The sequence below is a fragment of the Lepidochelys kempii genome, chromosome 4 (genome assembly GCF_965140265.1).
Source record: "Lepidochelys kempii isolate rLepKem1 chromosome 4, rLepKem1.hap2, whole genome shotgun sequence".
Classification (NCBI taxonomy): domain Eukaryota; kingdom Metazoa; phylum Chordata; order Testudines; family Cheloniidae; genus Lepidochelys; species Lepidochelys kempii.
Window position 1 is genome coordinate 121,420,594 of NC_133259.1, and position 15,570 is coordinate 121,436,163.

A 15,570-nucleotide genomic window follows, 5' to 3' on the forward strand; every position below is an offset into this window, starting at 1 on the left:
AGTGGTTTTCAATGCTATTTTCAATGCTCTTTTCACCTCTTTTCAATGCTATTTTCCTTCTAAAGAACAGCTTTTCCTAGAGTCACTAACTCATTAGAAGACCCTGAACCAGCTGGATTTTGAACTCCAGGGACAGATTTTCAGAAACACTCTGCTCTCATTTAGGCAGCAAAGTTAAATATATTTTTTTAAATCTGGCCAACATGCAGCAGCTGCCATTAAGGACTGCTGAACACTTTAGAAAGATCTATGGCCAGATATTCAAGATTCCCTGTCTAATTTTAAATCCTAGCTATAGTTTGCTGACATGGAGTCTTCACAGAAAAGGTTAAAAATGCAACAGGAACATGTTCTCTTACTAATTAAAGACATAAGGAAGTCAGTGTAAGAAATACCCACGGTGCTTTAGGACTGGTGTTGGTGAGTCAAGTGACATCACTCTTCCTTCTGAGTCACTTGAACCCAATGCTCCTCTGTACTTTTAGACACAGGACTGTTGAACGTGAGATGTAAAACCAAGGTCTACTCAAGGACCCAGATCCTCTTTTCAGACAAGCACGTGCAACTCCCATTGATATGAATGAGAGTTGCACACATTTTCTTAGATTGTAAGCTTTTTATTCAATATTTGGGGCAAGGACAGTGTTTATGTCTGGGTTTGAACACCACCAAGCACAACATGGCCCTAATTCCTGGGACTTTTGGGTGGTGGTATAATATAAATATGTAAATGTAATATGTAATACGTCACCCATGTCAATGACAGTTCCCATATTTCACATGAATAGAGGTGTTAACCCTATTATCATGGCCAAATTTCAACTCAGTTAACTTTATTCTGTTTATATAAATTCTCTGTGCACTTCTAATTGGATATGGTGTTTTCTGCTATCTTCCCTTAAGAGTTGTTTAGCACAGCTGTGCACTGTTGAAGAACTGTCACACATTACTAATACTTTAAGGCTGAAAATCCCCTACAAATAAGTATGAGAATGCGTATGTGGCCTTAGAGTGAAGAATCAGTAGAAAAATAATAAAACTCATAAGTTTGTAGATTCCAAGGCCAGAAGGGACCACTGTGATAATCCAGTCTGACCTCCTGTATAACACAAGCCATAGAACTTCCCCAAAATAATTGCTAGAGTATATCTTGATTTCAGCGGTTGTGACTAACATGGCAATGTACTCCAGATTCTGTATCCAGTTTGGTCTTGTATTGGCAGTAACTATAGTGCTGTTTTTCTAAATCAGTTTTGATTTATTAATGTGACTCTCATATATTCTGTACAGACCTATCAAATTTTGACAGTACTGTACAGCTTGAAAGAATGTGTCAATTAGATTTGTCATCACCGATTTTAAAAGCAAATATTTAATTTACATATCACATACATAGCTAGATGGGTTACAGATTTTTGCATGCATATTCTCTTGTTTATGACTATATGGGTGGTTTTGTATCGTTTCCTTTTAGCATGTCCTCTATAAGGAGGCAACATTGGCTGGCACCAGTTAACTCCAAAAGTATTTCTATTATTTTCTGATGATGATGAAGATAATTAGAAAACATGGGGACTGTGATAATATCTGCCAAAAACAAAAAGGCCACATCTATCAGTGTAAATCAGAAATCAAGTTGATCCTATTTGTTAGCATTTAGATAGCTTCTCTGAAGAAATGGTAAAAGGTGAAAGGAATAGGATCTTCTAGTAAGGAAAAACGTCATATTACCTATTGGAGCAGAGATCTCACATTGCAATACGGTGCAACACCAACAGCAACAGTGAGAAGTCTGCCTGTATTATGGAGTTAATGTAGGTTTTCCTCCCTGAATTAAACACACTACAGCAGTATTACTGTAAACATCTGTAGTGAATATGTATTTATAAGAGCATGTGCCTTGGCACATAGCCTGTATCTCTAAGGGCATTTATGTTGACAAAACAGTTTATTCAGATAACATAATGCCAACAGTTTGCAGCTTGAAAAGGCAACCCCAAGATCCCTTTCCCAGTTGCCTGATCACTATCTGATTTGTATGGAGTGAATGGAATAATCCTTAGTGAAATGTCACTGTGGGTGCATTAAATGTTCCTTAAGTAAACTCTAATTAACAAAATCTGCATAACTAGAAAAAGTTACTTTTCCCTGAGTCAATGTTACTTAAAACTTAAGTAAAAGCCATGCTTTTATCATTAAACGGTGTCTGTGTATAATATAAATATTTTGTACCACTCACCTGTTATAGCCATTTAAAGAGAAAGCACCCTGTGGAGATGCAGATGTGCTAGTCTTAAAGTAGTAAATACATCCCTCATGGATAATCACAAATCTCAGTGGCCCTTGAAAGAGAAGGTGGGAGGAAAAAAATCAACTCAAAGTGAGTGAATTACTAAGCACTTTCAAACAATTCTGCCTGAATTACGCAGTTCTGGCTAGTTTAATAGATCAATATAATTGATGATTTTTTTAGCTGAATGACAAGTCACATGATACTGCAGTCAACTCATAAGCCTATCAGAATGTAATGTGCTGTCAGTTCTCTTCATTTGAGAGACAGCTGCTCTGAAGGGGAGTGGGGAGGTACTTCAAAGGATGTAAGGCTGACCCATACCTGTATTTCTCTAGTGGAGGAAAGCACTAGCATGAGACTGCAGCCCAAACCACATCCAAGGAACATAACCCAAAGGCCAACAATACCCGATCTCCGAAAAAAGCCACACTTCGTGACTGAAACTAAAATCAAAACATATTCACGCTGACCCCAAAACCAGAACTAAGCCTCCCTTGCCTTCATATAGTTAGAGAAGTTGGCAATAAAACTGAGTAGTTTAAAAAAAAAATCAAATTCCAGTGTTTCTCCCTCCTATATCAAAAGCAGCAATTTCTTTCCATATCTGTTATAATGAAACTATATTTTATGCATTTCCTAGAAACAAAGAAAACACACAGCCTTGGATTTCTTACCTTAAAGGTATGTGGATTCCAGGAGCAATTACTGATATGAAAAATATGTTTACTCTAAATCTTAAGGTAGGGGGCTTCGGGGAGGTATACCTCCAGTTCAGAATAATAGATTTCATACATTCCAATCTGGACAAGAAGTTGACTAGAACTTTGTTTTGAAAATAATGGACCAAAATGTTTGAAATAAATGAGGTATTCCAAGTACACTGGAGAGAAAGTAGATTCATTTTCTCAGTCTTATTTTTGGAGGCACTGACATCCAAATCCAACAAACTAGAGGGAAGAAAGAAATGCACATCCTCACCGCACCCCCATCTAAAATTTTTAATATTCTAAAACAAGAAAGCATCGTCTTTAGATATTACTGTAAAATTAAATCCAATACGAACAAAACACATAAAAGGGCAAAGCTTCATTATAAACACAGGAACACTAACTGCCTGCCTATAATGCCTGCCTGTCACTGTCCACAAATGCAAACATTTAAAGCAACCAGATGCAGTCCAACTAACATCCTCCCCAACTTACATTTTAAGATCTGCAGCTGGGTGCCTCCTTTTTTGTGCAGGTATCCTGACTTGGTAACCCCCCCAGGCATTGTCAGTAGGTTCTGTGCTCCAATTGCCTTCATTGGGACTGGCCAGTGCTGCTCTTCTGCGGCCATTGTTCTGCAATTTAGAATGAAAAAAGTATTTCACATTGTATGTATATTTTGCTTTAAGAAATGAACTTTCAGAAAGGAAGCTTGTTTGGAAAACATGTTTAAGGAAATAACTAACAGTACAGCAGCCAACTATGTGGAATAAACTAGTGTCTCAGAGATTTCAGGAAGTTTGCAATGCATAAAAAAAATATGGTGCACAAAGTCCCCGTTTATTTTTGTACATATCACCAAGGTAATGACAGTGGTCCGGAGAAGAAGTTTAACTTCACGTTGTAGCAACACATTGTGAAAACATTTCCATGAAAGAAAAAAAAAAGGGGGGGGGGCCTCAATCCAGTAGTAACGTATTTAGTCTTGCTGCTGGAAGGGTTAAGATCCACCCCCATTATTCGAAGAAGTGACATTGTGATTCAAATACAGAGTGCACCTCATTTCTTATCTATCTCAGTTCTTTGTACTGTCATAAACCGGAGTGTGTATTACATAACATTGCTTTTAGTGTCACATGCAATACAGTGAGGATATAATCAAACTCAAATTCACCCTCCCTTGATGTTTCATTTAATGGCAGCCTACATTAATTATTGCTGCCACACTGCACTGAGTATCCTAGCAATTACAGTTCTTTCTGCTCTCCCTTCTTATGCAGTTTACAGGCTACAGAGTATTAGTTCCTTAATAACTAGTTTTATCAGCTTGATTATAATCACAAAGAGACCCTTCTTTCTTCAACTGGCAATAAAAGGCATTGTGCAGGGCTTGGATAAATCCCTTAATTATCTAGTACTGAGAACACCCTCTATGAACTGAATAGAAACTTTGACCTTCACATACAATGCTGTATTATTCCCAAGGCTTGAACAGAGTACCTCAACGGGAGAGAGCAGGGCTCATGAACTGCTGAAGTTCCTCAGCTATTATTAGTTGATTTCAAGCTGTTTGTGACTTGAACAGATGTTGGACGCGGAGCAGAAAGAACTAAAAATTTAAAGGATGCTGTTTACTCCATCTTTTCCACAAAAAAATGCTAACACTGTCAATCTATAACCTAGGAACGTGCTTTCCACACATATAATTTCACTAACTAAATTCCCTTCAGCCTAACGTGCTGACTCAAAGTACCCATTGTGAAGAGAGCAAGGAGTTTGTTTTTGCTGAATGATTCATTGCAGTAGTACAGTACATGCTTCTGTTTTCCCACAGCATGTACAGTGGGTACTTTTTTCTTTCCATACTAGTTTTCTGATTGAACAGAGCCACTAAGAATTTGGTCCATGTTTGTTTAATAAAATCATAATTATTCTGAAACGAGAGAGGAATCAGTGTTTGAGGTAACAGCAGTGACTCTGAAGCCATAGGCGTGAGCTGCACCACAAGTAACTAGTACCCTACTAGCTTCCTTTTCAAAACAGAGCAAGACAAAACTGCACAAGGTGCCCTAGGCCGCAAAGTTCTGAGGCACTCTGAATGGAACCAACTATCTTACCAGCTCTTGTCCCCACCCAGGGCCACCTGGCTATATTTTAGATATGTATGAGGTGTCTATACCTCAGTAATGAACTCTTCCCCAGGGGACTCCCCCAATATCATTATTCCATCCACTGAGTTTCTCTATATTCCTAATAGTTTTCCTCATTACGCTGTTCCCTCTCCGTTCTCACTGATTCTATCCCAACCTTCAACTCCCCGATCTACTCAGCTCGCTGTTCCCAGAGTCTCTTCCTCTTGCTCAGAAGATTGCCAGTCCATGCTGCTCCCTCTGTTCTCTCTCTGACCCGCCCTCCCAATACTTCCAGAGAGGCCCCATCTCCTATGCACATGTCCTGCTTTCTCGGAGGCAGTGATGTATTAACTTATGGGCCAAAGTGGTGAAGCCAGGTACACAAATGTCACACAGAATACTAGATTGTGGATTTGATTTGACCAGGTCACAATCAACATAACCCACTCTCACCACTGAATGACACCACCTTATGTTGCCTTGAAAAAATGGTCATTAAAAAGTTACCAGAGCAGGATCCAACCTACTTGCCAGCTCCCTGCTGTGCTGACAATGATGGGGAAAAAGCCAGTAATATTTTACTTCTCCCTCAAGAGCAATTAAACTTGCCCTGGATGAGAACGTTTTTGCGAAGTGTTATGCATTTATGCATACTTGCATTGTCTATCTGCTAAATTCAGTGCTAGTTTTCCTAAGCAGCCTAGCGCTCAGGCATGGATGTTAGTTTTGCCCTCTATTTTTAGAAAGGGTTCGAGAGATGGAGGGCGGGGGGCTGCAATGTTTTTAGTCTCAAACCCAAGACAACAGATGGAGCCATGATGGATTAACTCGAACACCACCATTAGCCCACTATAGGCTCCACCAGTACAACGGGAACTCCCTCACTTGCCCCAAATACTTTCCCATTCTCACTGAAATAGTTCCTCTTCTGCACATACGCTGTATCTGCGCCACCTTCCACTGAAGCCTCTCCCCAACCCATTACCTAATCCCCAATCATGAGACGACTTGTTCCACTGCACTCACAGAGATCTTTGATAAAAGCAACATGTTAATGAGCCAGAGATGCACTATGCACAGAAGCTTTAAACTCCAAAAAATCATTGAAGTTATTCCTGCAAACTGAAATCAAAACTGGATTAAATATTTTTTGTCTATACTGCAGAAGCTGAAAAGTAGGCATGAGGGAATGTGAGCACATTTTCAGTTGGCTGTAGAAACCCAAATGTTGCAACACTCTAGTGTCATCATGGGAGTGATTTCCTTAAAATGAAGGGTGTGAAGGGGAAATCCGGGACTGACAATATTTTTTTTAAATGACAAACATCAGTCAAAATATACATTGAAATCATCAGAAATCAAACTGATGAAATTTCCTGAGATTTGGTTATGTTTAAAAAGGAGATTAAGTAAAAATGGAATCTTTCTATTTAACAGGATAGTGTCTCTTCTGTGTTATACTAGTATAACTGGAATAAACTCATTGACTTTAGTGAAGTCTCACCAATGTAACCGACCAATTTCAAGCCCCATATATATCTTCATATCACAACTGCTTACTCTATTAGGGAAAAAACATATTTTTCTAATACTACTCTTGATAATACCTCAGATCCAAAAATATCTACGGAAAAGAGAGCACTAGATTCTATTCTGCCTCAGATTTCATGGACACAACTGTCAGAAAAGTTCTGATTGCAGGATCTTTATTACTGCTGATACAGGAGAGACAAAGAACAGCTTGATTTTCAAATCCCAACTGGAGTTGGCAGTTATTGCAGTAAATCACTGTATGATTTATAATCTGAGCACATTAAGCTCTCGGATCACTAATAGACAGGGAATGCCAACTCATTTTTCAGATTATGGTTACATGTCTAAATACCTGAGACTGCAGGCCAAGACAAGAGACCCTGAGCCAGGTTCTGATCTTAGATGCGCTGCTAGCGTAGATGCTCTAAGCTGACAAGAGACAGCTCTCTCGTTGACTTAATTACTCCAGCCCCCACGAGTGGCAGTAGATACATTGGCAGGAGAAGCTCTCTCGCCAGCATAGCGCTGTCCACAGTGGCGCTTAGATTGGTGTAATTTACATTGCTCAGGAGGGTGCCTTATTTGCACCCAAGAGACATCACTTACACTGATGTAAGCTGCATTGTGTACCTAGCCTCAATTACAGTGGTGTAAGTACACCAAGTTTAACCAGGATAAGAATGGGGCCTCTTGCTGAGGCTACTCAGAAAATTTTCCCCAACTCATTCTGTGAGTTCCTTGTAACAGCAAAAAGCATTTGTTTTTAAGAAACAGATACATTCTTTTGCCTAATTTTCGTCATGCTGACCAAGCCAAGAAAACAACCCATCCTTCTCCCCTCCCAAAAAAAAAAACAAAAACAGAGTGCCCACTGAACACACATCCTTCCTCACCTCAAGTAGTACTGAGACTGATCCAAAGACAATCAAAGCACACCAGAAAGGGCCTTGTCCCTGTTGTACCTGACTCCTCAGGGATTTTCTGGGACAATCCCATGTCTGTTAGGAAGACTCTGTGCTCTATAGTATGCTGGGGTGGAACACAGGAACAGTAATTTATAGCACTATATTCAATACTGAAGAGTTTTCTTTGAAACACTGCACAGTGTGGTCACGTTACTCTCCAGCATACCTCAAAGCCTATTCATACTCTACCTAGAGCAAGTACTTAACACATATCGAGTGTTTCTTCTTTTGCAAAGCAACCATTAGAAATAGAGTTTGCAACATTTTTGGTAAATGAACGGAGTATTAAGGGGTTAGGTTCGCCTGAGTCTGTATCACAGGTAATTTGAACATAGCTGCAGTTGCTGTGATGGATTACTTGAGAAGTTATTTGGACAAAAAAGTATTGCTACAGCATGTTTGTGCCAACGCTTGTGAAAGCCATAACAGCATACATAAGAGAAGGTGACTGAGGTAAATCTTCTACTGGACCAACTTCTGTTGGTGAGAGAGAGAAGCTTTCAAGCTACACAGAGCTCTTCTTCAGGCCTGGGAAAAGTACTCAGAGTACTAAAGCTAAATACAAGATGGAACAGATTGTTTAGCATAAGTAGGTAGAATACATGCTAAGAGACCATTCCAGTTAAAGTGACCCATTTACACCTCTGCAGTCACAGGCCAAAAGGGGTGTTAACGCATCACAGATTACTGTAATAAATCATAAATCCAGTTATTTTTTAGTGTCTAACAAAATTATGAATTTAAGCTGCCAGGCACAGTTTTGAAGATGTTGTGCAGGTTTCCTTTGAGGACAAAGATTGAGAGGTCAGACATGGAGTGATTTTATAAGTATTCGCCCATGGGTGATACGGTGTTTTTGTCTTTTATCATTTTTCTGTGCGAGTTCATTCAAGAATGTAGTGATTGTCTGGTTTCACTCACCTAGTTGTCATTGGGGCATTTAGTGCACTGGATGGGCACACTACACATAGTGAGAGGTATGCCTTGGATAGATGGATCTTGAAGGATTTGTTGGTGGTGGTATCAATCATAGTAGCAGTGGAGACATGTTTACAGGTTTTGCATCTGTTATGGCAGGGTCTGGTGCTACTTTGAATTGGTGGGTCCTGTGGGGAGCTTGCTTCTGATAATGAGCCCCCTTTTTTGTCCTGCGACTACAGGGACATTAATAGGCCCCTTCACCTTGAATGGTCCCTTAAATAATTGCTAACAACTTCTGCTCAACAATCTGTTCCATCTTATATTTAGCTGTGACACTCTGAGTACCTTTCCCAGCCCTGAAGAAGAGCTCTGTGTCAGCTCGAAAGCTTATCTTTTTCACCAACAGAAGTTGGTCCAATATATTACCTCACACACCCTGTCTCTCTAATACCCGGAGACCAACACAGCTACAACAGCACTGCAAACAACGGCATACGGACAGCTGAAGGCAGATGCCATTCACGTTATATTGTCCTCTTGGTAATACCACTTCAACATGAGGTTGCAGAGAGGTCCTCAATCTTGGTATAATGGCCTTTGGTTACTGAAACTCATCAACTGCACAAAAGTTGCAGATTTCTGCGGCAGATGGGGTGCTTAAATCAATTATCTAAATCTTATCGAGAAATGAAATCTTATTCCTACCCATTCCTCCATTAATCTCTTGAGCACATAGGGTATATATAGCAGCTAGATTCAGTTATGCATTTAGATTTACATAAAAAGAACCCAAACTAATGTAATTTTGCCCTCAAAATCTGGAGTGTATTGTAGAACAACAACAGACTCTTTTGGCCCTAAAATCAATTAACCTAAAAATATGTGAATGTTGCAAAGACATCCAGCCTAAATTAAAGCAAATACAGATTAACAGATAAGGACTTCACCCTGCATGGCACGGCATGCCCCAACTCCCACTGAATTCAACTGGAAATGAGGCAACTTGGTATCTTGCAGTTACTGCTCAGCATCTTGCAGGATTCAGGCCTAAAAACCATGTTATTTTTCTCTCTGAGCTTTCACCAACCCGAGGTTATACTGGATTTCTTAGCTTTCCATGATATTATTTACACCCTGTGTTGTTAAACACTGGGGATCAATTTGGTCAGCAAATGAAAAACAGCCTCTCAAATTTACAGCACAAAACATTAAATCTGAGTTCAGTTTGTCAGAAGTGTCTCAGCATACTATATTTGAGAATTATAAAAAGTGCCATAATTTCACATGTACTGTAGCATTTCATCTTTAAGTCCCATCTTGACAATACACCCACGAAAAGTGAGATCTCAGCTGGGAAGCTTTTGAACCTACAAATAATACAACAAAAGGAATGGTGCAGTAAATAAAGATAGAAGGAAAGACAATTGAGAATTCCATCTTTCACAGGTGGCCTAGTCAAGAGAGAGAGAACACTATACACGTAGCCGGCTGCAAAGACCATGGTTACTGAGGAAAGGAAAAAAACAGCATATTCTCAGCATGTCAGAACAAAACTCTACCATTTCAGCTTCAGCTAGCCACACATTTACTTTCTGTTCCTAAAACTGGATTTTCTAACCTTGCAGAGATCTCAGGTGCTCTTCCACTAGAAAAATCAATTTCACACTGAAACATCTAATAAAAATCAGATACGCAACATAATTTAATTTTCTCAGGTTAATCCTTTTCCTGCCTCCGTTTTCAGCAACAGTTCTGTCAGAGAGGATAATTACCAATACTGGCAATGCTGTGGAAGTCCAGTCAGTATTATGGGAAGAGAGACACTGGGGACTGAATCCCACTGCAAAGCATTCAATTATGAACAAGTTTAATGTGCACATAGTGTCTTCACTGGCTTTTAATTTCATGGAAGTGTGTTCCTTCCCCGTTCCCCCTGACCCCCACCTTTTTTAAAAATGATGACTGATTCATTCTTAATCCACATACAAGAGTCAAGAACAAAAGAGGATTTTTTTCTTTTTTCTTATTAGTTTACTCTTTATGTAGGTAAAAGGAAAAGAGCATAGATTAACAAACCACAAACTCATACTAACCTGATGACAAGATCTGACTGGTACACAGCTTTCTTACTGAACGTGGCACTGAACGAGCTTTTCCTTTGTACAGATGAAGCCATTAGCCATTTATAATCTGCCTCAGGTAAGAAAGTTAGCATATCTCCCCGTAGTGTGCACCTATTGATTAAATATCTTTGTCACGGTTGCTGCAGCAGCTTCAGGTTTCATATTAGAAAAGGGAGGAAAAAAACCATGCCCTGACCCTTCCAGGCAGTGCAGTAGGGTCAAATGGGACGCCTCAGCAATGGGTTGCTTCCTTTTTTGTTGGCTGTGTGTGTCTCTGTGTGTGTTGCTTCCTGTTCCTGGGGTCATTGGGCAGCATTATCTCTATCAGAATTTCCTGATACACCAGAGAGGTAGTAAAACGAAACTTACAAAAATCTCAACCTGTGGCAGACAGCTACCCAAAAAGGGAGAGAATTTTCCATTACAGCTGGTTTGGTACTTTTTTCATGAGGAAATGGAGGATTAAAAAGAGGAAGTTTTGGGGGGGTGTGGCTCTGTGCTTGAATTTACACTCAAGTGGAAGCCTGGTTCAGAATGATTGCTTAGTGCTTAAGAAGAGAAGCAAATGTTTCAGATGGTGGTGGTTTATAATAATGGAATGGATTAAATATTTATCTCTAATGTTACCCAAAGCAACCTGAGATTGCCCTTCTTCTTTCAAACAAAGGAACTAAAGACAGCCACCTTGTTAAATACTCACAAAACTGATGCAGAAAGTTCACCCTCTATGAAAGCAGGAATATCTTAAGTACTGTCAGCATGCTTCACCTTACACAAAGCATAAGGGAAGACAAAACCCTTCCCTAAGGCGCTTGTAACGTAAAGGCAAAATTCTACAATCTAAGGGCCATCAGATGATGATGATGATATATAAAATACCACTATTTTATACTGTTATAGCCCCTTCAACTGAGGGTCTTAAATTATAAAGATGCAAAAAATTCACATGCCCTACTGATGTCAGTGGGAATTAACCAGGCTGAATTAAGTGACACCACAGGATAGAAAACACAGTAAAGCCACATAATACAATAGATGACTAGCACTGTTCAGAGTGGTAGGGACAAGACATTTTTTAAAGAGGGATGCTGTGTACTGAAAACCTATTTTGGTGGATCAGCACCAACGGGCTTTAAGGAAGATGTGTGTTTTAAGAATATACGAGTCCAGGTCTCAAAAGGGAAGGGGAGAGGTTCCAAGCACAAGGAACAATATGGAAAAAGGAGAAGGCTACAAATGGTATGGTTAGGTGCATGGCTTAAGGAGAACAAAAGCTGTACGAGAAGGATGAAATAATCTAGGTTGAGATACAGATAGCGGTGGTATTGGGTAGGAAAGCAGTTCTCAACCTTTTCCATACCAGGACACCCCCGAAGTCCTCCTTCCACCTTCCCTGGACCCCTCCCCTCACTTAGTAATAAGAATAGGCAAGGGTGGCTGAAAGTACCTGAAACCTCTACACAATTCCAAGGTTGAGTACCACTGGGACAGAGCCCTGAAGGTGAGTTATTAACGTCTCTACACTTAGCCACAAATGTTAACAAAACCTCACGGTGGGAGCCGTGCTCCCGCTAATTTTTTATGTCCGTGTACAGAATGAATTTTGTTATGTGCACCAATATGGAGGTGATGTGTGACACATTACCTTCATGTTGGTGCACACAACAAAATTTGTGTGGTGAGGGTTGGGCCGAGGGGTTTGGAGTGTGGGAGGGGGCTCAGGGCTGGGGGTGTGGGTCTGGGGATGAGGAATTTGGGGTGCAGGAGGGGGCTCAGGGCTGGGGCAGAAGGTTGGGGTGCAGGGGATGAGGAGTTTGGGGTACAGGCTGTCCCTGGTCTGCGTTGGGGGGAGAGGATTCCCCCCCCAAGCCCTCTCTTACTGCAGGAGCTTGGGGCTGGGGGAGAGGTGCCTCTCCCCAACTGCAGCAGCTCCGGCGGGGCTGGGCCGGGCCGAGCCGAGGGATGGGCTCCTCTCCCCTGGCCGCAGCAAGTCCGAGACTGGTCTGTGCTAGGGCCAGCAGGGAGGGGCACCTCTCCCCACAGCAGGGCTTAATAGGCAGCTGTGCGACCACATGGCTGCACAGCTTAGAGAGAATTTAAGAGTAGGAGGTAGGTGGGTATGCATGACGTTATCCAGGGTACAATCTGGACTGATGAACAGCTGTTCCTCAGTTCTGCAACCTTTTACACTGTGCCAGTGCCTTTTACACTGCTTTGGTGAGAGTCACCACTCCTGGTCTGCTCACACACAACTTCCAGCAAGTAAGTTACCCCCATTTATATTATATGAGCGCTATAGCCAGTCACTTATGAATTACACTGCAGAGAGACACCAGCAAATTCCCTGGCCCAGACTTTACCCCAGAAATGTATGTCTTGTACTGCCCAGCTCTCTCCTGGACAATACAAGCTCATACAACGCCCCTCGTTTTATTAATAGAAAATGATACGCACAAATCCTGTTATCCCAAATGGAGTTTCCCAAGCACCTGAATCCAAATATACTGATTTAGATAAAGCAGTAAAACAAGTTTATTAACTACAAAAGATAGTTTTTAAGCAGGGCTGTCAATTAATTGCAGTTAAGTCACAATTAACTCAAAAAAATTAATCACAATTTATCAGTTTTAATCAGACAGTTAAACAATAGAATACCAATTGAAATTTATTAAATATTTTGGATATTTTTCTACATTTTCATATTGTGACAAAAGTTCCTCCTCTGCCTTGGTGAGGACCCAATGTGCTTATTGGCGGATTTTCTCGCCTCAGAGGTTCACAGCAGCCCTCAGTTTGGACCACTTTTGTGACTCAAATCTGCCGTTCACTCAGTTAGCCTTATCACTGTCCAGCATGGGGAAAGGAAGAACAACAATCCCCACAGTCTCTGCTAATCCACCTAGTGGTTTGGAGAACAGGCCAGAGACCTTCCCCTCTGGTGGAACCCACAGTCCAGTTCAACTCCTCCAGTACCGAGTTGGGGGGAACCCGGGCCCGCCCTCTACTCCGGGTTCCAGCCCAGGATCCTGTGGATTGCAGCTGTCTACAGTGGCTCCTGTAACAACTGGGTGACAGCTACAACTCCCTGGGATACTTCCCCATGGCATCCTCCCAACACCTTCTTTAGTCTCACCACAAGACCTTCCTCCTGATGTCTGATAATGCTTGTACTCCTCCGTCTTCCAGTAGTACGCCTTCTCACTCTCAGCTTCTTGGGCCTCTTGCTCCCAGCTCCTCGCACACTACAAACTGAAGTGAGCTCCTTTTTAAAACCCAGGTGCCCTGATTAGCCTGCCTTAATTGATTCTAGCAGCTTTTTGATTGGCTGCAGGTGTTCTAATCAGCCTGTCTGCCTTAATTGTTTCCAGAAAGTTCCTGATTGTCCTGGAACCTTCCCTGTTACCTTACCAAGGGAAAAGGGACCTACTTAACCTGGGGCTAATATATCTGCCTTCTATCACTCTCTTGTACCCATCTGGCCCAACCCTGTCACAATATATATTGTATTCTGTGTTGTAACTGAAATCAAAGTGTATATTATTTTTATTACAAATATTTACACTGTAAAATAAACAAAAGAAATAGTATTTTTCAATTCACATCATACAAGTACTATAGTGCAATCTCTTTGTCGTGAAAGTACAACTTACAAATGTAGATTTTTCCTTACATAATTGTACTCAAAAACAAAACAATGTAAAACTTCAGAGACTACAAATCCACTCAGTCCTACTTCTTGTTCAGCCAATCACTAAGACAAACAAGTTTGTTTACATTTACAGGAGATAGTGCTGCCCTCTTCTTATTTACAATTTCAACAGTAAGTGAGAACATGCATTGCATGGTACTTTTATAGCCAGCATTGCAAGGTATTTACATGCCAGATATGCTAAACATTCATATGCCCCTTCACGCTTCGGCCATCATTCCAAAGGACATGCTTCCATGCTGATGATGCTTTTTAAAAAAATAATGTGTTAATTAAATTTGTGACTTAACTCCTTGGGGGAGAATTGTATGTCCCCTGCTCTGTTTTACCCACATTCTGCCATATATTTCATTTTATAGCAGTCTCAGATGATGACCAGCACATGTTGTTCATTTTAAGAACACTTTCACTGCTGATTTGACAAAACACAAAGAAGGAACCAATGTGAGATTTCTAAAGATAGCTACAACAGTTGACGCAAGGTTTAAGAATCTGAAGTGCCTTCCAAAATCTGAGAGGGACAAGGTGTGCAGTGTGCTTTCAGAAGTCTTAAAAGAGCAACCCCAATGCAGAAACTACAGAACCTGAACCACCAAAAAAGAAAATTGACCTTCTGCTGGTGATATCTGACTCAGCTAATGAAAAGGAGTATGCGTGGGTCCACACTGCTTTGGATCGTTATTGAGCAGAACCCATCAGCATGGACGCACGTCCCCTGGAATGGTGGTTGAAGAATGAAGGAACATCTGAATCTTTAGCGCATCTGGCACATAAGTATCTTGGGATGCCAGCTACAACAATGCCACAAGAACACCTGTTCTCACTTTCAGGTGACATTGTAAACAAGAAGCAGGCAGCATTATCTCTTGCAAATGTAAACAAACTCGTTTGTGTGAGTGACTGGCTGAACAAGAAGTAGGACTGAGTCGACTTGCAGGCTCTAAAATTTTACATTGTTTTATTTTTGAATGCAGTTTTTTTGTACATAACTCTACATTTGCAAATTCAGTTTTCATGATAAAGAGATTGCACTACAGTACTCGTATTAGGTGAATTGAAAACTTCTATTTCTTTTGTTTTTTTACAGTGCAAATACTTGTAATCAAAAATAAATATAAAGTGAGCACTGTACACCTTGTATTCTGTGTTGTAATTGACATCAATATATTTGAAAATGTAGAAAACAT

The 15,570-nt window shown here is 40.7% G+C and overlaps 1 protein-coding gene across 9 annotated transcripts in view; it reads right to left on the reverse strand.

Moving 5' to 3' along the window:
- Nucleotides 1-15,570, reverse strand: part of SH3BP2 (SH3 domain binding protein 2) — a 93,195-nt gene that overhangs the window by 13,232 nt on the left and 64,393 nt on the right. For 8 of the 9 annotated variants that reach the window (XM_073342707.1, XM_073342709.1, XM_073342703.1 and 5 more), the window contains 2 exons: nucleotides 3,496-3,635; nucleotides 2,240-2,342 (listed from right to left, as the gene is read on the reverse strand). In XM_073342707.1, coding sequence (XP_073198808.1) covers nucleotides 2,240-2,342; nucleotides 3,496-3,631 — 239 coding nt within the window. In that variant the 5' untranslated portion in view covers nucleotides 3,632-3,635. Of the gene's footprint in view, nucleotides 1-2,239; nucleotides 2,343-3,495; nucleotides 3,636-10,644; nucleotides 11,149-15,570 lie in introns of those variants that run through there. The other variant, XM_073342701.1, reaches the window with a different exon arrangement.